Raw genomic sequence first — 23,461 nt, 5'->3', positions numbered from 1 at the left:
AATACATTACTATACAGAATCTTGGGTAAGTGCTGCAATGTGTCACACTGGGTTCAGGCTAGAAAGAGCTTGGAAGAGGATCAAGCAATAGAAAAGATTTTTAAGCATACTGCCCATTGTAGACATATATAATAGAGGACAAATACTTTAAGATTAAAGTATGAAATAAAAGAATACATATATCTTAAAGAAAATTAAATGTCCTTAAAAAATTCAGATTACAAGTGAAAGTCACATTCTGCCCTTGACTCCTTTGCTGCGTATATTCCTAAAGACAGTTTGAATTCCTGTAACAAATCTTTAAAATTAATGACAAGTTACTACTTACAGGTTACTGCACCTGTCATTGAGTTTGATTTTCATAAATTAATGGAGCTCATGTTAATAAATAAATGGATGGTGCCATGGTGATGCATGGAAGCAGAAGCATAACATTTTGTAGGTTATCCATGGAAAGTAACACCTTGAACTTCCAAGAGAAGCAATTACTGAGTTCCACCACAACTGAATCTTATCAAAGCATTTGCATCTTTTTCTTTTTGGAAATTTAATTGAGACTGGCCTGCAGAAAAAGCCTTTTTCATCTAAAGTTAAACAACAAAATGACAAACAACAAAACCCCACAAAATCCCGCTGAATTCCAGCCCTCAGAAGGCAATGTAACAGTTCAGGGCAGAGAGATTCTGCATATAGTGCCAATGGTGTATGATTTGAGGGATCCATTCATTAGCATTGCTGTTAGCAGTCTAAGGAGCTAAGCAGTGCCAAGTTTGCAGTTCAAATGCACTGGAAAGTCCCCTGCTGCTTGATGTAACAAAAAGCCCCTGGGAGAATTTATACCAAGCAGCATAAATCCTCCACATAGTTAAGAATCATTTAAGGAGTAAGGGCTATTTACAGAAAAGAATGGTAAAGGAAAAATAGTGATAACTTCTAGGAAGAATTTTGTAGACAATGAGAACTTTATATAAATATAAATCTACTGAAAAGTAACTGAATATCTGTATTTGGCAAAAGTATTTTAAAACAAGTGATAGATAATAACTGTGCATAGATAATATGGGTGCTGAGTGTCTCAAGTGTCTTCAAAACACAAAAATATTTAAAAATCAAGCCCCGACTTCAAGTTAAATATAAAGTTGTCCCCTCTAGCTCAGCCTTTTAAACCCAATTGCAAATGAAGTGTTTGGTTTACCAGAACACATTTATGCTGCTGCAAAATGCTACCATGCTGGGAGGGGTGTTCTTATTGCTGCTAAGTTTGCCCTTAAAAGTTAATTTGTTTGATTTTTTTTTTTTTCCCAGTTTTCTACTGTCTGGAAATCAATATGAAACTAAATAAATTTTGCTTTCATTTTCATGCTTAATAATCACATGTATTTTTGTCATTAAAAAGCCGTACAGAAGTTAACGAAAACCCAACCCTCACACAGTATAGCAAACAGATCGTGATTTTTTCCCCCCTTTACTGATAGGTACTCTTCTTTAAGCCATTGACGAACAAGAATGAAGAATCTGAAAAAATCTTGCGTATCATTAAAAGCCAGATAACTCAATCTTGGTTTACAAGTTTTAAAAATTAGTTAATCTCTATCTCTGTATATAGGTATAAATTTGTTTTATTTTAAGAACTGATAATAAGGTTTATTTTAAAAGAATAATGGCATAGAGATTCTTGTCTTTGCTAGATACTCAAAAGTAAAAGGGAATCATAGCAATCTAATAATCTGTCAGTATTTTGTAGATGCTATTACAACCACTGGCTTTTTTGCACTTTCTAGTTGTACGCACTCCAAATAAACAAAAATGACCTCAAATAACATTAGCACTGTTCTCTCATCTTAATTGTTGTTAGTCCCTTTTTGACACAAACTACTCCACTCTGCTGAGCAGTATGAACTGTATAAGAAGATATGCCTTTCAGGGAAAGAAAAGCCTTGAGGTCTGAATGTATACTGTTTCTTATCTTATTTACACATATTCATCAGTTCTGGACCAGAGGAGGTCAGAGCACAGCCACCCCTGCTTTGACATACTTTAACACTCAGCTTGCAGAAAGCAGCTCAGTCTCAAAAAGTTATTTGAATCATAAATCAAATTTAATGGCAAGCAACTGTATAGCTCATAAAATCTGTTCCCAGGGACCATTGCCCATACATAAAACCTGCAGCTAACCCAGCATATCTCATAAAAACCAATCATTTGCTCTTACAGGAAGAAAACAGGAATTTAAAAGACAAATTCGACAGCTGAGCTGTGACTAGCCCCTGTTTCTTCCAATGCTTAACTTTGCCTAGCTAAAGCTTGCTCAGGGTCTTTACATTTTGCCATATATGTAAGGACACCACTCAGTGATAACTACATTTTTATAAATAGAGACTGCATACATCTAATACGAAAGACCATCCTCTGTGATAAGGTATATGCCTATTAAATCCAGTTGCAAACACATCTCAAACTCAAACCACACAGATTGTGACAAACTGGACTGTGCTGAAGCAGACAAATTGTATATGCAGACGGTGCTCAACAGACATCTCATACTGCTTTCTGATTCCCTAAACTATTCTTAATCATTGAGAGAGTTTATTTAATTGAGAGCTAAAGTTGATTTTAAGGGTACTAGATATAGCAGCAGCATCTGAAAATATTTATGATTTCATTCAATATTACTTTATTAAGGTCTAAGAATTCAAAGTAAATATACTACAGGCTAAAGAGGTGAAAGTGGAAATCTAAATCCTAAACATAGTTCTGCTTCCATATATAGCTGTGTTTATATTGACAAGTCACCTAATATCACTGTTAAAATGGAAATAATGCCCTTGCCTCTATTCCCAAAGGAAGTACAGGGAAAATTGATGTGGAACTGTAGTGTTCTTTGAAGAAATAAAATGCTACAGGAGTACAAGTGTTTTGCATACCTAACAACAGCTAAGGGAGACTTATACAACTAAAGTGTGCTGAGAAATTGATGGTTATATACCTACATTCCCATCAAAGGGATGCTGATGAGATTGCCGTGATAAATCTACATAGTCAATTCTTGCCTGTACTTTCTACTGTACACATCATGTCATTCTGTATTAAAGTTATGTTTGTGTATGCTGCTTTTGGGTTTGGTTGGGTTTGTTTGGTTTTGTGGGGGTTTTTTTGCTTACACATTAATTCAATTCTCAACAAATATTTTTAGGCAGAGAAACATGTAGTTTTTATTTGTTTAAATAATTTGTGCCTGACATGTTCCTTTGAATATTTACATTCTCAAATTCAGTCTTGAAAACTGAACACAATTTTAGGCAACAATCATGCTGTATTTTAAATTCAGTCTCACTCTACTGTCTCTTTTCTTCTTAGTCCATGATTATTTATCCTCTTCAGTAAATTTCTAGGATGAACTCTTGTTATACCTGTTAGAAGTCTAAATAAAATGTATTGGGCACTTTTCACCACTATTTTCATGAAGCATTCAAGCAACAACAAGGTGATAAGAGAGAACTTTTTTTCTTTTCCATGTTAAAAAACAAACATACAAATCAAGGACTGGAGCAGAGGTTGTTAATGGGTAACAGAAAAGCTTTCTTATTTCATCAGGTAACAAACATTCACATCGTTAAATCCTAATGAAGAAAATGTCCCATAATTAGATGTGGGGGTTTTTTAAAAGTATTTTATTGCTTTCTTTAAAGTGATATGACTTAAGAGTCCTAATTAATTAGTAGCAAAACTCAAAGATCTGGAGAATTCTGTATCATTTCCTTATTATATGCTGTGGCTTACTGTCAGTTTGTTTTATTATGGAAATTGCTTCACAACCTAGCAACGACAGGCAGTAACTTAAACTCATTAACCTATGAAGTACCTACTACTAGTCAGATATTTACTGATAATGAGCTAAATAACAAGAAGTTGGAATACAGTCAGAAGCCTGCATTGTCCAACTCTAAAAGCAAATGTCAGATAAAGAGATTCTTTACAGGTAGCAAATTTCTCTATTTAGTAATCATTTTAATGTACTGTAGATATTTTTTAAACAGGTACAGTCAGCTATGCCCCACTAATTGATATGTTTCCAGATGATATTTGTAGATATAACCTGGCTCTAAAGGCATCCAAAATTAGAGACTACCCACTGTTCTTCAGAGCTCATTACATATAAGATTATAATCTTCCTCATCTTGCTTTCACCTAAATGGAAACAGCTATACCGAGAATACAGAGACTGTTCTGCTGCTAAATCACTGTATTCCTGATGGCAATGTGATGTAAAATAGTATTAGCAACCTAGTAATTGGTCAGACTTTTCTTTATTTGATCACTTGCTAAATCCAACAGTTATTTTTCCAAAGCACTTTGGCTTAACCTATATCACAGATATATTTAACCTATTAAAGCAGATATGGTTGGTCAAATAAAAGCACCTGACAGCTTATTTAGCTTCAGTTCTGTCTCTAGTTTTTACATATTTCAGCTCTAAAAAATTAGACCTTTTCCTGACTTAAACGGACTTTTATTATCACCTGCTGCTCTGAGCAGCCCACCAGAGTTATGGAGGTAGTTTTATTCTGCAGTTATAGGGGAGAACAAAGAACATTATCTGGAAGAAGTAATGCGTCTTTCATTTGATCATAAACTCGTGACCGTGATTTTGATTTTTAAAGAAACTTTACTCTGAACTTTGTGCCTAAAATGATTTTGATACATAAACCTTCAAAAGCATGATAAGAAGGTGAATCTGAAACCAGGCCTTTTATATGCAACGTATCCTTTGCAGGGTCAAATAGTCTATTGTATTATTACAGGAAAGAAAAAGCATGTCCAGTTAATACTGTCACTTGAGTTGTAGGAAAGAGATTAATTTCTTATTTTCAAATGTTTTGGGGTTTTTGTTTTCCTGAAACACTCTTCTGCAAACTTAGTGGATCCAGTTGCTTTTTTAAATTTTATTTATTTTTTTTTTTAAGATGGCAGTTCTCCTGCTGCAGTGTAATAGGCTGAGAATTACTGTGAATCAAAAAATGAAAGTGTTCTATGTAGCCATTGTAATGGTACTTCAGCCTAATGAAGAGTACTTCTATTTCAGTGATAATGTGAACACAAGGAGAAACCTGCAAGGGTAGTGCAAGAGCCTTGCAAATTAGTGGCCAGCAATTTACCCGTTCCATTCACCTTGCTGTTCATTTCACTTCATCTATTCATGCAGTTGTATAAATTTCTAACAGTGGCTATTTCTGACAGCATACTGAAGCAGAGCTGTAAGAAACTACAGCTTGAAAACCCTATGCTGGTCCTCTCAAAATAGCATAAAGTATTCCATGCTGATATTATGCACTGATGATGTAATACGAGCAGTTACTGTCAATGCTGTTCTTGATATTCTATAGACTAAAGCACTGATGATGTGAGTATATTGACACTACATAACCTAGACTATGTCCAGCATATATATAATTCTGATTTATAAAAACAACAAAGAATTCCCACTCTGACACTCTTGCTGGCCAGTATTTGTAATTCCTCATTGGTTGTACTACACACTATGTGACAAAATAATTATAAGTGGCCAAGTATCACAGAAGAAAACCCCAAACGTGCCAAGTTCCCTATTTCCCTGGTGTAATCCCTCTTTGTAGTTCAGCAGCCTTTGTAACAACCTGTAGCTTGTGTTGCATTCTGAAGGTACACACATTCAAGTTGGTTTAGACCAAAGATTAATTTCATCTTTGTATTGTAGCTCACTTCTAGAACTTACTCCAATATTGCTTTTCCACCAGTAACAGTTTATCATACCATATTTACTTCAGAAGCAATTCAGCATACATACTGGTTGCTTATATATTGTGCTGGATCTGCGCAGTTGGACACTGTTCCTCGCAGAAACACTATGGGCCAGTTAATCATCTCAAGTTGTCTTGAGTTCTCCACGCTCATGTTCTACCAATGGCATTTCTGTGACATTGTTAACCATACCTCAACAGAGATTAAAAGTGAAAGGTTAGAATATGGAGAAGATAAAGATATGCAGATAAGCAGCTGTAAGAAGAAATGCTTACTATGCAGAATATCCATTTCAATTTGTCAATTGCTTAATTAACAGGAGGAGGATCAGTCGAGTTTTTCTGGTTATGAGAGCACAGGAGGTGAGTTTCTTTTTCAGTATCATTTGTCATTTAATTTTGAAACCTTTGATTTCCTCTTGTATTTAAATACTTAGAAGGTAGAGTGAATTCAGGTTACTTATATTGTGAAAGTTACATCTCAAATGTTTTTATCATGTGAATGCTCTTTGAATGCAAATTAGAGCTTGTAAAAGACATTTCTACACTCTTTAGGCCAGTGGATCCAAAATTATCAGAAAATATTACTGTTAATCAGCATCAGATCTCATAGGTGTTTTTAGAAATTGGTAGTTATGAAAAGCTTGTTGGAAAGCATGAGCTGCTGAGAATCTAAGAGGAATGAAAGATTAATCAAAACCTTTTACTGCTAATGATATTATGTAATGAGAGATGTCAAAGACAAATAATATTCTAGCAGGCTCAGATGGTGTAAGATCACCTTCCGTACTGCTATAATCAGGCCAATGACTGGGACTCACACTAGAAGGAAATGCTTTTTTAAAAAAATTACAATTTCAGTAAAAGGCAAAGCTGTAGCACATGCAGTAGTTTTGGTGCCAAAATGACAATAATACCTGGATTTCAGTTTAAGATTATTATTATTTGGCTGAATTTGAGGCTCAGGGGAATTTAAGACTATATCTCTGATGTAGTGCACTGAATATAAAATCTGAATGGGATATGGGCAAACATCTATAGCAATTATAATGTAATAACATATTCAGAGGAAAATGCAATGGCTCAGGAGGCACGTTATTACATCACAATGCAGCTGCTTCTCTTTTTCCTCTTTCTCTTTTTTAAATAACTGATGTGTATGTGCAAGGTCTAATTTTCAGATAAAATATTTTTATCATATCTGCAGTGAGACCTACAAAACTGGGAGATAAATAGGCTTGTAGATAATAGCTCCTTTTGGAATGGAGAGAATTATAGCCGAAAGTAAATCTAGTAAAATCAGATTGCCTTGCACAAATGTTACACAATTCAGGGTGGAAACTAGGTAAGATTAAAACTAGTAGCTCTTGCCCACTAAAGAATTTTTATTTTCATTCTAGACTTTTCAGAAGATCTCAGGAAATCAAACATAATTTTTGTAGTCGGTAAGTAGGATTCCTAATTTAACTGCTACATTTGAAAATCTCCATGTTATTTGGTTTTGATTATAAGTATATGTTTTCTTTTAAAGTGTAGCAGAACAGTTTGGTTAAGAGTATTTACACCACAATGGCCCTTTAGTCTTTTGAAAGGGAGTTAGGATTTAATATCATGTTATTAGTGGGGGTCTGACCATGCTTACAACAGTTGTGGAAAGCTCAGAGCAGGAGGTATGTTTGAGTGTGAACATATTCAAAATGACCTTAGTTCTTGTGCAGTTACAGTAGCATTGTGTGATCTCCCACAGCAAAGCTGCCTTACCAGCATTAGTTAAAATGTTGCTAGATTGGATGTATAACTCAGAATTTTGAGGTTTAGGTGAAAAAAAAAAAAACCAGGTCTTCACCTTTTCATCTGTGAAACAACTTTTGTAAATACAGGTTTCAATTCTGCACATGCTCAACATGCTGTAAAAAAGTCAATGGGCTAGTCACCATGCATGATGCTTGGCACGTACTGAGGCTTTGCAGGTTCAAGATTTACTTTATATTTGCTTTCTGGAAGTCCACAGAGGAAAAGCACCATGTTAATGCCCGTTATTATATAAGTGTGACTAATGTAATTAGCATAAGCTTTGAACAGCATTTTAAAACAAACTATAACCAGAAGATTTACAAGTCTCAGCTTAAAGTTTGGTATCAGTTACATGGAAAGAATAACTACTTTTGTATCAAGCAGAATTTTTCAGAACTGCTTTACAATACAGAGCATTTCCAAGGACCCAATGATAGATACTGAAATATGGGTAATTTTACATAAAAGCAAGTCACTTTGTGCGTTCTTTTTCCTAATGGGGCGTGTGTGTGTGTTGGGATGGGGGGGAAGTAACTTCTGAAATTAGTCATAAATGAATGGAAGTTTCATTCAGAAATCAGGAGGCATCAAAAAACATTCCAATACCAGCAGGCTGAAGGAGGTGATCCTTCCTTCCTTCCTATTCAGCACTAGCAAGGCTCCCCAGCACAAGAAAGATGATGACTTACTGGAGCAAGTCTGGCTCAGGACCTCAAAGATGTTTGACGGACAGGAGCATCTTTCATATGAGGAGAGGCTGAGAGCTCAGACTCTTCAGCCTGAAGAAGAGAAGGCTCCAGGGGATCTTATCAATATGTATAAATACCCAATGGGAGGGAGTAAAGATGGGGGAGACAGAATTTTCTCAGTATTGCCCAGTGACATGACAAGAGAAAATGAGGACAACTTAAAATACATTACATTCTATCTGAACACAAGAAAACACGTTTTTATTGTGAGGGTGGAAAAACTGTGGAACAGGTTGCCCAGAGAGACTGGAGTCTGAACAACCAGCTCTAGCTGACCCTGCTGTAACAGAGGTGTTGGTTTTTTCTGACCTAAAGGATTTTATTAAAAGATGGCATGTTTATGTGTTATACTTTTCTCTCTCACCCTGTCTTACACCAAATACAAGTTGACTTAATTTATTGCAAACCTGTGGTGGATATTATGTGTTTGAAAAAGTAAAATTAAGTTAGAGTTCACTGGAGACTTTTCTTAAGTGAAAGATGCATAACACTTAATTTTCAGTCTTTAAGCAAACCGTAATTCCATACTTACTGAAGTACATCTTCCTGCTGTTTGCTACAGTGACAAATTTTCATTCTCTCTGCCTCACATATCTTATTGGAAAATTATGTTTGGGTTTGTGCAAACACAATTTTATTTTTTTTTAAAAATGAAGACACTCAAGGAATTTTGCCTCTGAAATTTTTCATGGTAAGGCATATTTTTCATTTACCTCTGGACTCCTTTTTCTTTTTCAGAGTGGCTTTTAATTTTCATCTATATTTTTTATAGGCTATCTACTAGACATGTTCCAGCCTAAAACTGAAAACACACTTTTTCCCTATTTATTCCTGCTCCTAAATCCATGCCTGACTTTCCAGTAAATGCTTTCTAGGAACAGAGGAAAAATCTGCTTAACCAAAAGGCTAAGTTTTCTTTGTTGAAAAATGCTATAATGAAGAATTTGGCTAAGTCCAAACATGGGTTACTTGTCAACAGATTATGTAGAATGATTTATACTTTTTCCCAAAATACACCCATCCCTGCCCCTCATCCCTCCATCCCAAAAAATCTTCTTGAAGGCTAATGTGAAGAGTGAGGGTATATATATTTTTTTCCCTGGGTTTTTGGGGTGTGTTTTTGTTTGGTTTTTTTTTTTTTTTTTTATGTGACCAACACAAGATCTTCATGGTTGCTTATTGGCTGCAAATCTTGATTTTACTCCATCTACATGGTGAAAGTAAATGGTATTTCCCAGAGACAGATCTCTTGCTGGTACTAGGTTGGAGTGGTCAGAAGTTCTTTATGGCTTTTTCAGGCACGTAAATCTGGCTAAATCACTTGTTGACCAACATGCACTCCAGGCTGAACGTTATACACACTAGCCAAATGCATACCGTTTGCCTAGGCAGAAAACTTGTCTCACATGTCAATCAAGAGCTGAAGTCCAATCACTCTGAATTGTACAAGGACAAAAGAAAACTTTGAAGAAAAAAAAAGCTAAGTACTCCATTGCAGTGGACAGCACTAGAAATATTCAGCCCGTGATACCTTGATTAGAAAGAAAGCAGAGAAGATGGAGCATGCTGCTGTAGATATGAGAATGGGACACCTATTTCTCAGGTGTCATTAGGAATGTTTACTCATTACATAGATGTCTTCATGAGGAAATAATAAGATGCTTATAAAGATGTTTTAAAACTAGAGTTCTAGAGATGTGCATTTGAAGTAGTTTACAAACTAATTGAAATAAATACACCATCTGCCATAGCTGACAAATTGAGATACTGTTTATAAGACAAAGGAAAAAAGCAGACAATTCCCTCCCCCACTAATTTCCCTTGAAAATTCACCAAAAAGGGAAAGTAAAAAAATAGTCTAATAAGCAAAGATTTATTTTAGAGCTAACATAGGAATTAATTGGAATAAGAGTCAACTCAGATTAATTAAGCAACAATGTCAATGTTTTATCCAGACAGCAGAGACATAAAACCAGCAAGTTATCAGAACATGAACAGTAAAATCTTAACCCCAATGAATGATGCATGATTTTATCACTCTTAACTAATGCGATAGTCTATATCACATACAGAAAATTGTGATACGTAACAAAGTTACTGGGAGCATTATCCCTCCCTGTCCTCCACAGGAGTTTCATAAAACATCACCACCTTTGGCTTTGGCTGAGACTGAAACCAAACCAGAAAGTTTTCAGGAATCTTTCTGCACTTTGGATGAGAGACAAACTCCCCACTTACTCTTAAATGTAGTGTTTAAAACTTAGTGTAACCAATATCCTCTGCAGAACCCTTGTAATGTTCTTGTTGATGAAACAAAGCTGATGGTAGTTCAAGCTCAGTGTAAATAAGACCAGCTTTTCAGCTGACACTCTGAAGATATTATCACCACCTACACTTACAGGTAAAACATTATCAGCTGCAAACACTAGCTTCACTAGGGGGACACATCACTGCCAACATGTGCTCCAGGTTGTTTTCTGATTAAAATCATCTTTCAGGAAAAAAAAACCATTGACAGTTTTTTGTTGCTGTTTTTGAATAACAGCATCATGCCTGTATGGTTTCACTCAGACTAAAATCGTAAGTGAACGACAGATGAGGTGCTATTGAGAAGCCTTCAAATGCCATATTCTGAAGCTAAGGCTTATTTTTATTTGTATAAATAATCCAAGTAGCATTGATAGAATTGCCAACTGATCATATCCTCCAAAAATCATATCTTGAATATAAGGAGAGCCTGACTCGAGTTATTTTTATTTCATTTCTGACTTCTGAGGCTCCATTGTGCAGCCAGGTTTCCCCTGCAAGCAGTTTTCCATGATACAGGGATGATACTCATTATGAAAATAAGGTCTAGAAATGGAAACATTTTAAAATGAAGGGCAAGACTCTCTTGTAAATCCTGCTGCTGGCATTTTATGTAAATGTTCATGTTGCTAAGATTTGGCAAGTTTAAAATAGAGACATCTCAATCTGTCTGTATGACACTTCTGCTTTATTAATAATTCTGGCAGCAAAGCCGGTTCATGAACTGCTCACATTGCTTGTTCCTGTCCCAGCTTGCTCCCAGCAGCAGTCCCGGCTCCCTCTAACATCATTAATTCATCTCCTTGTGATGTTGCACTCTAGGCCAGACCGGTACATTTGAATCACATGCCTAGGCTTGCAGTCTTTCATAGTCTGGGGGGGGGATTGGAGCATGAGGGAGAGCAGGTGTGAGAGACTATTTTTTAAACCGAGATCTTTCACTGATCTAAGGCAAACTGCAGTTAAACATTCAGGAGCACTGCTTGGGCAGTTGTCATTTCTCCCTACCCACTGAGACCACTCTTTTTCTCCCCTTGAAGTGCTATCCATGAAGCATTTCCACATTCAATAATTAAATGGGGAATGATGACCTCCTAAGTCAGCAGAAAGTTATTTACCAGAAGATCCCCTTACACAGTTTCACAGGCAGCTGAATCAACATAATGGCGGGGAAAACTGCACTAAGGGAGTGCATAGACCTTTTAATTCAGCCTTGTGTACAGAAAAGCAATATGCAGAACTGCATTTAATTTTTATGCTCTGTCTAGTACCCTGGTTCCAGATACTTGCTTACTGTTTGTATCAGAAAGCATGAAGGGACACACAAAGGATTCCATTTCCAAGAATAATCACACTGGCTGATACAACATGCTTAATTTCTGAATCTGCAACTTTTTCTAAGTTAATGAATGAGCTTTAAAGCAAGATGTACTGCACTTGGCAGTACCAGCATAATACAAAAGCATGCTAACACTGAAGAACTGCTAGTTGTTCTTCTACATTCTCCTACAAATCACAGCATACTCATAATTCCTCTGGCCATTTTCTGGGCTTTAACTCATTATCTTCATGTCATATATGAAAAGAGGAAGACAGCATGATTAATCTGAAGAGCAAGTTGCCATGAATCAGTCTGTCACTAGTTAACACAATTTTTTTTTTTTTTCCATAATATATGTAGGCAGAGGAAAAGATGACAGTGTTCACAAAGAATCTTACGCCTTCACAACAAAAGTGGGGGCATATTTTCCTCCTCCTAACAATTGAGCCATTGGGAAAACTTCACTACCTTTTTCAATGTCTCAAGCTTTTTCTGTTTGAAAAACCACATAACAAGTTGCAGTAAAGGCTTCTTAACTGAAAATATCTTTGTGCTAGCTTCTGTTATATTTAATATGCAGCTATTCCTTATAAACTTTCTTCAATTAAATTATTATTTTCTCATTTTTTAAGAAAAATGCATACATTTAATAAAGAGACCCTCTAAAAAGAATGATGTACAACTTTTGCAACACTGCAAATTGATAATAAGCCTCATGACTGCAGGGTTAATTTGCTGTTAAAGCTGCTTAGGGAGCAGTCCTCTGAGTATATACAATGAGCCAGAAAGAAATATCTAATGAGTAATGAAACACACTTGCACATTCTTTCCCACCTAAATAGCTTTTTTTCAATCACATTAAATACTGGCCTTCAGAGGGAGACAAGACATTAGCTAATACTTGAACTTTAGGCATGTAAATTAATACTGGCATAAATGCTGAGTATGTGTTTGGGCCTTGGTGCTGAATTTCCTGGGGGCATTCATCTTCTTCTCAGATCAGGCCAAGCAAGAACTGTGGTCTTATTTGTTGATAAGAAAGCACAAGGCTTTGTAAAGTGGGTCATATATATTTGTTAAGCAGTAAGATGCTTTGCTACTCATCAAATGATACTAAACTAATAGCAATGGCCATACAAATTACCATTTGCAGCACATAACTGTCATTTAATTATGTCTTTTCCTCTTTAAAGAGCTCAGCATTTTAATCTCAGCTTTGTTGGAACTCTTCTATAAAAAATAAACATGGTCAATTTTAATTAAGGTTTTGAAGGCACGGTAATGCTCATTATGGTGTGTACCCTGCATAATAGGTCATTCTGACAACATTCTCTTTTAAAATACTAACAGATAAAGGTACTATAAAAACACATCAACTTTTCTGAACATTTACTTGCTAGCTAAACAACCAAAAGTTGTCCTTGTATTGTTATTTCTAAAAATAGTTCTAATTTATTTAGTATATGAAGGGACATTACGAAATTTGTTTCAGCTCTGTATTCAGAAGAGAAACAGTTATATATGAAACAGAATAAAGTAATCTTTAAATCTAATACTGTAATCTTTTTTCTAATACTATGTGTATACACCAAATACATAGGATTAAATTACTGCACTAACTAGTATATTCAAGGCCAGGAAACAGAATGTGTAAACAAGCACACACAAACTTCTAAAGTCTGAAAAACCAAAACACGCCAGAGATAAAATTAATTGCCACTACAGATATTTAAGTCTCATTACAGATAATTTGCCTGTGAGGTCTCTGTAGCCACTCTTATTTATTCCTAGTTTTCTTTCAGTCAGTGCTTTTACAAAAGAAAAATTTTCTTCTTCTTAATGCAACAGAACAACAACATGCAACCCACGTTGGAAAGAAAATGAGACTGTGATGGAGATATTTCTAGCTAAAATTGAGGCACAAGTGTGATTCTCACACCATGGGCTGATAATTGTCTTTGTGAAGCTGAAGTAAAAGACTCCAGGTTACATTAGACAAAAACGTTCCTTTGATGCTACTGCTTTATGACCCAATTTTTATTCTCAGCTCTGAAAATTATATGCTTGGAGCACTTATTTCTTAAATTGAATGCAAAAGTTAGAAGAATGTTCATGAGGAGATGGTGCCAAATTTGCTCTACTGTGAATATGTTATTTCTATATTTGTTCATGGAAATATAATCAAAAAGGAAAATCATGTATTTTCTAGCATCTTAAATCCATATAATAGAGCTATGTAGTAATATTTGCAAGTCCCAACAGTTTATAAACACACAAGTCACATGCTTTAAAAACTTTATTGAAAAGAGGTTTGTTTTTTTTTATTTTGGCCTTGCCTCTTGTTTTGATTTTTGAGCACTGTCTCCCTATAAGGGTATAATTGCCTCCTACTGCAGTACATCTTCTGAATAGATCCATCAGAGATTATAAAAATGCTGCTACACACCTTGAAATTTCTCCCTAAATCCTAGTACAGTCATGACAGAAATTTGCTCTCCTAGCCTCCCCCATTATGGCCCCCCAGCCCTCCCACGCAGGGTACTCACCTCAGCTCTGCCAGCAGCTCTGGAGGTCACAGCCACAGGAGCAGGATCCCCAGGAAGTAGCTTCCAGCAATTTCCACAGACTGCCCGTCCCTCCAGCCGAGTTAGGGTGGCTGCTGCCACTCAGCAAGCAGCCGAAGAGGCGCTCAGCATTTCACAGGGTCAGCCTTCAGGCTGAGGAAGGAAAACCAGCCACCTGCAGAGCAAGGTGGGACAGGACAACACCAACACCTGCAGAGTAATGGATACCCAGAGCCTCTGAAATAGCCCCAAATAAAGGGCACTTGCCAGACAAGCATCCAAGAGAGGCAGAGTTTTGGGACTCTTGAGGGGTTGGCAGCTCTCCTGCTGAAGGAAGCAGGGAGGCTTGAGGTGCCATTTCTGACAGAAGGACACCTGCAGCATTCACCTGAGTTGCTGCCCTTCTCCCACCCTCTCTGTCTCCACACAGGCCCCCAGGAGGTGTGAGCAACCAGCCCACAGCTGTGGTGAGCTGGGGCTAGCCACAGGTACCTTCCCTTCAGCTGTGGAAAAATCACTTCAGCAGCTTCACCTGAGCACCCTGTCAGCTGAGACCCTCGGGTTGTTTGACTCTGGGCCTGGTTCAGATATGGCTTCCCAGTTCAGATATGGCTTCCCAGCTCCTGACTGAGTACACTTGTGGGTGTAGAAAAGCGGGTGGTGGCAAGGGCTTCATGTGCCCTTCATTGCTGGGCCCTTTACTCTTACATTTCCCTGGGGCATGCTTGAAGAGCAAGCCAGTACTGTGGCTGCAGGGAGCAGCATGACTGAGCCTTCATCAGCGTTTAGCAGCTTCAGTACCTGGCTCTCAGTTATTGGCAGGCATGCCAGCACATGAGAGCTTTCCAGCTCAAAGGGAAAAGGTGCAAGCACAGTGAAATTTTGCTCTTAAGTTTACCACAGTGCAAAAGGTTTAGTTACTGTACACCTGTGTGCATCCCACATAACAGAGGCAAGTTTTACCATCTCTTTGCCTATACCTTTCCATTCCATAAATGAGGGCAAAGGATTTCCCTCACAAAGATGCAGTGAACATTCATTTGCTGATATTTGTTGCAGCTATCAAGCTGAATGTATACCAAGTCAAAACCCCTTCCCCACTGCCTGTTTCATGTCTTTCCTTTACATGATAATGGTGTTTTAGGATCCGGTTCTCTTCTGCAAGAGATTTCACACTGTTGTGGCTCCTTCAACTTTGGTACACATTTCTGAGTCAGCAGTGTAGTGTATTGGAAGGGAAGTATATGACTTGTTCTACTGTATAGAGTGTCTTTGAAAAAAAATTTGCAAAATAGGCAATCTCATCAATTTTCTCCCATTTTATTGGTTGCTATGGTTTAAGAAAAGGCAGATATTTATTCTTTTCTAATTCTAGATATTTTTCCCTGACAAAGGTGGCCCTGGCTCTGGCAAAGGTAGCCAATGTGAACAGTTAGCCAAGAAATACGGATTTACTCACCTGTCCACTGGTGACCTTCTCCAAAATGAGTTATCATCATTATCAGAGAGAGGCAAATTGATCAAAGACATCATGGAATGTGGTGAACCTGTGCCTGGGGTAAGCGACGGTTTTATTTGGGGTCCTAATGGTTGAACAAAGGCAGTGGTACATAGATTGTCTAAAAGGGTGGAAATTAGAGACTAGAGCAGATGATTCCCATTTAAGTAAAATTAATCTGCAACTTGAGGGAGAAGTTTCCTCATTGTTGGAGCTGTGGCACTTCTTTCCCTTGTCTATGCCAGTATTTCTTTGCATTTCAGACTCACATAGGCAACAAATTGGTCATGAAATACAGTGAGATAGATGCTGTGCTATGCATTGCAAAATGTAAGAATAAGTACAGGAAACAGAAACTTTATGTCCGTTTTATAGCTTCACATTTCAGATTAAGAGCTGGTCCTCCTGGCAGCTATTCTAATTTACAATACCTGCGGCGGTTCCCTGCAGAGCTGGCTGACGTCCCAGAGTAGCTGGACTGCAGTTTAATGGAGTCTGTGCAGACAGAGTGTGCTGTTCTCAGCTGGACTTGACTTTTACACAGCAGGTCCGCAGCCCCAACACTTGGTGGGTCTTCAGCAAGCGCAGCTAGATCATGGGATGCGTTTGTTATTGAAAGATACTGGGAAGTGCTGCTCAAGGGAAACTAAAAGCTGTGCTGAGGCTTGATTTTGATTGCGTTGCTCTTCAGTGTGTTTGGTCAGATGGGTCTCTTATCACTTTCCATGTAATATAATTATATCAAAGACATAACAAAATGCAATCAGATTGGAAAATGCTGCAGCAGTACTCTGAAGTTTCACAGGTATTAACATTAACTTTGAAACTATGAAATATTCCCAGCTATCTAGAGGAGACTTTGGGAACTCTTGGATGGGTTGCAACACTAGATTTCTGTGGCATAGCTGGTCCTGAGAGAAGAAAAAGTACAGTGCCCTGCTACCTGTAGGACAAGAAAAACACCTGCTTTTAGCAAAACAAGGCGGTTCTCAAGGGCGTAGGACTAAAGTCAGTATAACAAAGGTATCAATCTTTCTTATTAATTAACCAACTCCCTTTTTTTCCCATGCAGGGTATTGTCCTAGAGCTACTGAAGGAAGCCATGGTTTCCAAGTTAGGGGACACAAAAGGTTTCCTGATTGATGGGTATCCCCGGGAGCTGCAAGAAGCAGAAGAGTTTGAAAGCAAGGTGACCATATAATCATAATGCAGTTATAACTCCTATTAACATAGGACTGTACTTCTGATGCTGCTTGGGTCCCCATCTTTAGCTGATTGCAACGGGGATATGTAAAGAGCCAATCCGACAGCATTGTGCTGCTGATCACTGAAACTTTGGCACCCCATCAACAGAGCAACTCTAGCTTTTGTCTTTACCTACACAGACTCTGGACAGTAAAGGCTGATTTTACCCAAATTTAAAATAAACAGGAACAATTCACATTTAATGGAAAGCACCATTTTTACAATCATTTTTCTAGTTCTAGTGGATGGCTGCTATACTTATGAAAATCTCGGCAAGCACTGTTTGATGTAGGTTCATGAAAGCATGTATCTTCACAGTTAGTATGTCTTACCATTGAGCCGACTTTGCTAAAGCCTGCTGCCACTTTGAAACAGCAAAACACAGATTAAATTTTTCTGATAACAGGTGGCATAGCCATAAAAAGAGCGTTTTGCAAGTGACTGCGTGGCAGTTCAGAGCGTTATCGATTTCCTCAGTATGTGCTAAGACCTACTGAGAAGTCTCAGCTGTACATTTCTCAATCTGCAGGAAGTACTCTATATGAGAACTATGAATGAATTTGCCAGAGTTTAGGAGAAAAGACGTTGCAAACTAGGGAAAATAGTTAAGTGTATATTCTCTTGTATTACATTTCATAAATGTCCTATCCAAGTTTGAAAGGTAACAAAACTTTAATGAATCATCCATTTTCTCCCTGAACCTTTAGCTGCTTTATTTAGTTGATTACCACAAAAGCCTAGCAAGATTTAGGCAGCAGCTGGACAAAATAATGAGCAATAGGATTTGCTATAGAAGCCATTCACAGAAACGTTGATCTATTAGTTGCTTTACTAAAATGCCACAGACTATTAAAAAGACATTGGAGATTTCTTTCACTTTGTGTAGAAAGAGGAACTATTTCAGCAGTGCTGCTTTTCTGGCTGGCATATGTGTCATGTCCTGTGAACACCGGTGCGTGCTATAAAGTCGGACTTGAGATTGGAGTGTCCTGGACTGAGGCATTACCAGGCAAACAAGTCTTGATGCATCCAGTGCAAAAGCAGCGCCCCTTTCAGTTCCCGTAAACACTGTAGCAGCAAAAGATCCTGTAGTACTGAGCTGCCTTTGACATTTGGATTAAAATACAAGGACCCCAAGTGATAATTCTGAATGTGCTAAGTCATCGCAGTTGTATCCATGTATCCACTTCGGTTTTCACAGGGTGAACTTGGCTGGCTGTAAGCTGCTCAGTAAGTCTGTCAAGTTTCTTTTAAACGACTCATTACTGAGATAATGCTTTGTAGTTCTTTCTAAAGGGCGATGAGAAGTTCTTCCTACATTATAATTGAATGAAAAGAGGTGGGCATCAGGCTTTATTAATTAATGGCAGCAAAGTGCAAATGAATAATGCTACATATCTACATGATGTGTAAAAAGCATTATAATTGTTAACAAAGAGCTGTTCTATTTAGAAGACATCAGGAATAGTGCTTATACTTAAAAGCTTGACAGCCCTAAATAGAATTAGCTACGTAGAAACAGCGTATTCTGCAGCCAGTTTTGCCCAATTCCTTTCTATGATATAATTGTACTTTTACCTAGCCGTGATTCTAGAGAAGTACGTGTCTCTGTTCCCTCCTCGGTCTTTCTGCTAAGTGAGAAGTAGAAAACAATATTAAATTAAAAGTTCCACATCACTATGGGGAATATACCCAATAAGACAGAGTAAAGCCCCAGTACATTACACTTGTTTGGCTTCCTGCAGATGTCCCCACAGCATGCATTATTTAAGCTAAATTGTGTCAGGAAAACAGCAATTAAAAAACCCCAAAACAGTAGTAAAAATTGCTGTAATATCTGATAGGGGCATTACTTTTACTTTTTGCATTTTTTAACTTGGAAAAATGACATTTCTGTAACATTTTGAATTCCAGAGAATAGCAACATTGAAACTTTTAAGAGAACCAAATAGATTTTTCAAAAAGTAAAGCAGACCCAGTCTGTCAAACAAGATACTATTATCTGATCCTACCAGTCAATGGAAGTAGACTCCTTCATATCCTCATTGTATGGTGATGACTGTAACTGATGAAAGGAATCATTCCTCATTTATTCTATTATGATTTAGAACAGACCATGGAATTCCTCATGTGGAGCTGGGAGGAAATAACTTCTCACCATCCTAGTCCAATTACACAAAAAGGACATTTGTTTTAATCATTGATTAAGCCCGCATCTTTTTAACTTCTTGATGTAAGTCTCTTGCACTGTTAAAACTGCCTTGTTGGCTTTTTTAATCCCAAACCCCAATACTGCTGTTGCTAATAGCATTAATGTTTTCTGAGCTGTGTGGAAAAAATGGATGGATAAAAGCCTGTCATTGAACTGTCCGACATAATCCCTTGGCTTCAGCTGTCTCTTAGAAAGTCATTAAGGTAGTAGAAAGGTCAGCATAATCCAGACATCCTCAGTCAAATGCAGAAGGCCTAACATGAAATATTTACCTTTAGATTATTTCTTCCTTTAAGGGCTGTCAACAAAGGTAGCGATGGCAATTTCCATATATCAGTCATTTAGACTTTCTTTGCTGTAGCCATGGTAAAAACATGAATTTCTAATGTCACTAGTGTGAAGAACAGTCATCTTTTCTCAAGACTTCTCACTCTTTCCTAAAAGCTGTTCTCCAAAGCCCTGCTAGAAAGGGAAGGAATGACAAAAAGCCCGAGAACATCATTGAAGGATTTAATACATAACTGCATGGAAAAATTATCACGTTACTTTTCTCTGATCCTGTAACATCTTTATTTTACTTGATAGAGTGGAGTTTATCCCTTTAGACTCAGCCCAACAGTTGTTGCTCAGACAAAACCCTGTGTCAGAGAGAGCTATGCTTAAGCAGGGTGCATGACAGAGTATATTGCAAGATTTATGCTAAGTGACACATATTTTTCAGCATCTCAGGCAAAGAATGATGGGGATTTGTGTTTAGAACTTTTGGCGCTCTTCTAAAATATTATAAGGAACATTTTGCTCTTTCTTGCCAGTTCTTTTTCACCTATAAAGTGCTACAAAATCTACTATCAAATGTAGATAGAGACAATTATTTAAAATCTTTGCCAACGCCTGGGAATAAAAATAAATAAATCCATATTTTTTTTGTTTATAGGAAAGGGCAGACTCTCCCTTATGACTAATTTGGCCCTAGTCAAAAGCAATGGTGGGCTTCTCATAGAATTCGGAAATTACTCACTAATTTGAAAATGCAGAGAAATATATCACATCCTTCCTGTATGCCATGGGTAGTAAAGACATAGAGTTACACTGCAAATATTGACATAAAATAGCGTGTGACATAAAGTAATTCACAGGATGTATTCCTGTGAATACATCTGATAACAAGCATTTGATGGTGTCCCCGAGCCTGTCTCAAGCTACTCATTTCCGTTTCAAGTGGGCACACTTTAATTCGGACATTTCCTTCTATTGCCTCTTGAAATTCTAAGCTATAGTTTACCACTCCCTGAATGAAAATAAAATAACTATGTCAAGCATTCCATGGTTCCAGTGCTGTTTGCATCAAGCTTTTATCAAACAATTCCAAATAATGAACAAACTGATGATCTTCAGTCCAAGTAGCCAGAGTTTTTCAGATCATATCTCTTTTTCTCTGTATGTGTAGAGCCTAATCAAGCACAGCCTTGATCCTGAATACTGGGATCTCTAAGTGCTGCTACCATAAGAGGTGTTTGTTAATAAGCATAATTTCTGCATAGACAAATATGAAAGTAATTTGCTAATAAATTCCTTGATGACTCTTTGAGGAGCTCTTTTTTTTTTAACGTTATCCAAGCAAAATCAGTTTTACCGAGCTAGTGGTTTGAATACCTATTGTTTTTCTTTGTCTCTAGATTGGGGAACCAAAACTTGTGTTCTGCCTGGACTGCTCTGCAGAAACCATGAGCAGTCGCCTTCTGATGAGAAATCAGAGCAGTCAGCACTCTGATAACACCGAAACTATCAAGGAAGGAATCGAAAGCTATTACCAAGGATCAAAAACTTTGATTGCATACTATGAAAGGAAGACACAGTTATGCAAGGTAAATTGCTTGACCTTTTGAATTAAATTATTGCTTTTTACTTCCATTATATGAGCAATATTTGGAAAATGCTGACAGGACATGATTTATGAACTGTATTAGATTCTGCACTTTCCAGTTTGTTCTCATCTTACTCTTCCCTGGTTTGTTTGCAACTTCTACAAACTTCTGAGTTCCACTGTACAATTTGAAAGAATAAAACCACAGATTTATCCCGAGTCTGAGAACACATCCTGAATCACTACCTCATTTGTATAGAATCTCTTATTAAACATTAATGCTGGAAAGCTTTTATTTAAGTATTAGGATTTATTTCTCTATAAGGGCTTTCAGAATTAGGATGAAAGATTATGTTAATCCAAAGCCCTTTAGTTAAATTTACAAAACTGACAGTGTATATCCTGAAGTAAAACAGACCTGCATACAAGAAAGACCTTTCTGCTGGAACAAATGACATAATTTTATTAATTTCAGTGAATTACCTCAGTTTACACCTGCTGAGGATGTGATATTTATAGCAATCTTTTTATTCTCTAATCGATACTTTACAGAGAAGCAAGAAAAATTCCATCAGTGCAATTAAGCGATGTATATGCTGTCACATCTGTAAACTCATTTATATGGGATGTTTATATTTCTTTTTATATATTTCTCTGCTCCATCGTGGCAAACTATCTCTATGTTCAGCTACAGAAAGATCTAGTCCTACTGATCCTTCTTGTCCTAAAAGGGAAAGAATGTAGTAATCATTTCTGGAATTATTATGGGAGGTTTTTTCTAGAGGCTGTAGCAAACATGAAAATCACATATCCCAAACTTTTCTCCTCTGCAAAGTGCCCGAAGGAGAAGCATGCAGCTAATTTATGCTCCCATACCCTGACCTCAGAACAGAGTACATGACATAGTTCTGAGAAAAATGATACTCAAAGGGAGTCCTGATTTATGTCCTTTGCTAAACCCTCAGTAAGTGCACAGAAGGCAAATTCCAGAGTGGCAGAAAAAAAATCCCCAATTACTTTTCTTTTTTAAGCTTAAGAATTATTTTCTGGTTTTATTTGGATTTTCTTTGATGAGCTACCTTGCCAACATTGCAAGGATGCGTCTAATTAAGAATTCATACGATACACAATACACCAATAGAGAGCGATGCAAAGGAAGACAGAGCTCTCTTTAAGATCTTATTCCAGTGAGCTGTGCCTACCACAGTGTTTCCCTGAAGCGTCAAGGAAGTGACAGCCTCAAAGAGAATGAAACTACACTAAATACTTTCACACAGACTTTGCATTCATGGTCTGCCTTATTTCACTTGATGTGGACTCTCCTTGCCCTCCCTTAGTACTTCTGCTTCAAGTTTCTGCTCCATCTCCTATGCAATCTATGCAATGGCAAAACAGGCAGGTTTTTTCTTGAAAGCTTATAGCTCATTAGCTCCTTGAGGGACTTCCCTAGTCTATGGGTCAGAACTGGATATGTGCTTTGCACTCTTTTATCATTAGGTTTTGGGGGAACTGATATTGTGTGTTTCCATGTTAGGAGATATTCGTGCATTGCTTGAGCAGTGTTTACACTGCCTTTCTTACAATGTCTGTACAGTGTCTGTACTTGCTTCTGATGAATGTATGTGTTCAACTTACTTCCATCTTCTGGGTAGAACTATTGGGTATGAAAGCTCTGTAAAATCAGCTTTATAAACATGATCATGTAAAATGTCCTTTTAAGGTTGAAAAACGTGTTCTGTTTTTCTTGAGCACAGGTACTCTATATTGAAATGTCTACCTCATCCGCTTCTTACTCAACTGCTATCAATGATGTGATTCCAGTAGGGATTTAAGTAAAGTAGGGAGATGCCCCCTCCCTAGTCTGTACGATGTGACAAGTACATGTTCAGTTATTTATCAGCATTTAGAGAACACTGCCAAAATACTCAGCAGAGCCAGGCTTTTAAAATGAATCCTCCAGGCTATCCTTGTCACCCTCAGCCAGCCTCAGGTACAAGCCTGCAGCCCTGGCACCAGTATAGCAAGAAGCAGAAGCAAATGTAGTTTTCATACAAGAAGCATGTTAATTGTTCATGGGTAAGAGAAATGATTTAGTTTTTTTAACCAAGTGTTGTTGAACAGTCGTGGGGA

At 37.3% G+C, this 23,461-nt stretch overlaps 1 protein-coding gene across 1 annotated transcript in view; it reads left to right on the top strand.

Annotated features, from left to right (window-relative positions):
• The window catches only part of AK5 (adenylate kinase 5), a 92,895-nt gene that overhangs the window by 61,101 nt on the left and 8,333 nt on the right, over nucleotides 1–23,461 (top strand). The window contains exons 9-13 of the mRNA XM_054833313.1: nucleotides 6,098–6,140; nucleotides 7,178–7,222; nucleotides 15,907–16,070; nucleotides 17,083–17,199; nucleotides 21,144–21,332. Coding sequence (XP_054689288.1) covers nucleotides 6,098–6,140; nucleotides 7,178–7,222; nucleotides 15,907–16,070; nucleotides 17,083–17,199; nucleotides 21,144–21,332 — 558 coding nt within the window. The remainder of the gene's footprint in view (nucleotides 1–6,097; nucleotides 6,141–7,177; nucleotides 7,223–15,906; nucleotides 16,071–17,082; nucleotides 17,200–21,143; nucleotides 21,333–23,461) is intronic.

This window comes from Grus americana, chromosome 8 (assembly GCF_028858705.1).
Source record: "Grus americana isolate bGruAme1 chromosome 8, bGruAme1.mat, whole genome shotgun sequence".
Lineage (NCBI taxonomy): Eukaryota > Metazoa > Chordata > Aves > Gruiformes > Gruidae > Grus > Grus americana.
The sequence above is the reverse complement of the archived record's forward strand: the minus strand, read 5'-3'. Positions and strand labels throughout refer to the sequence as shown.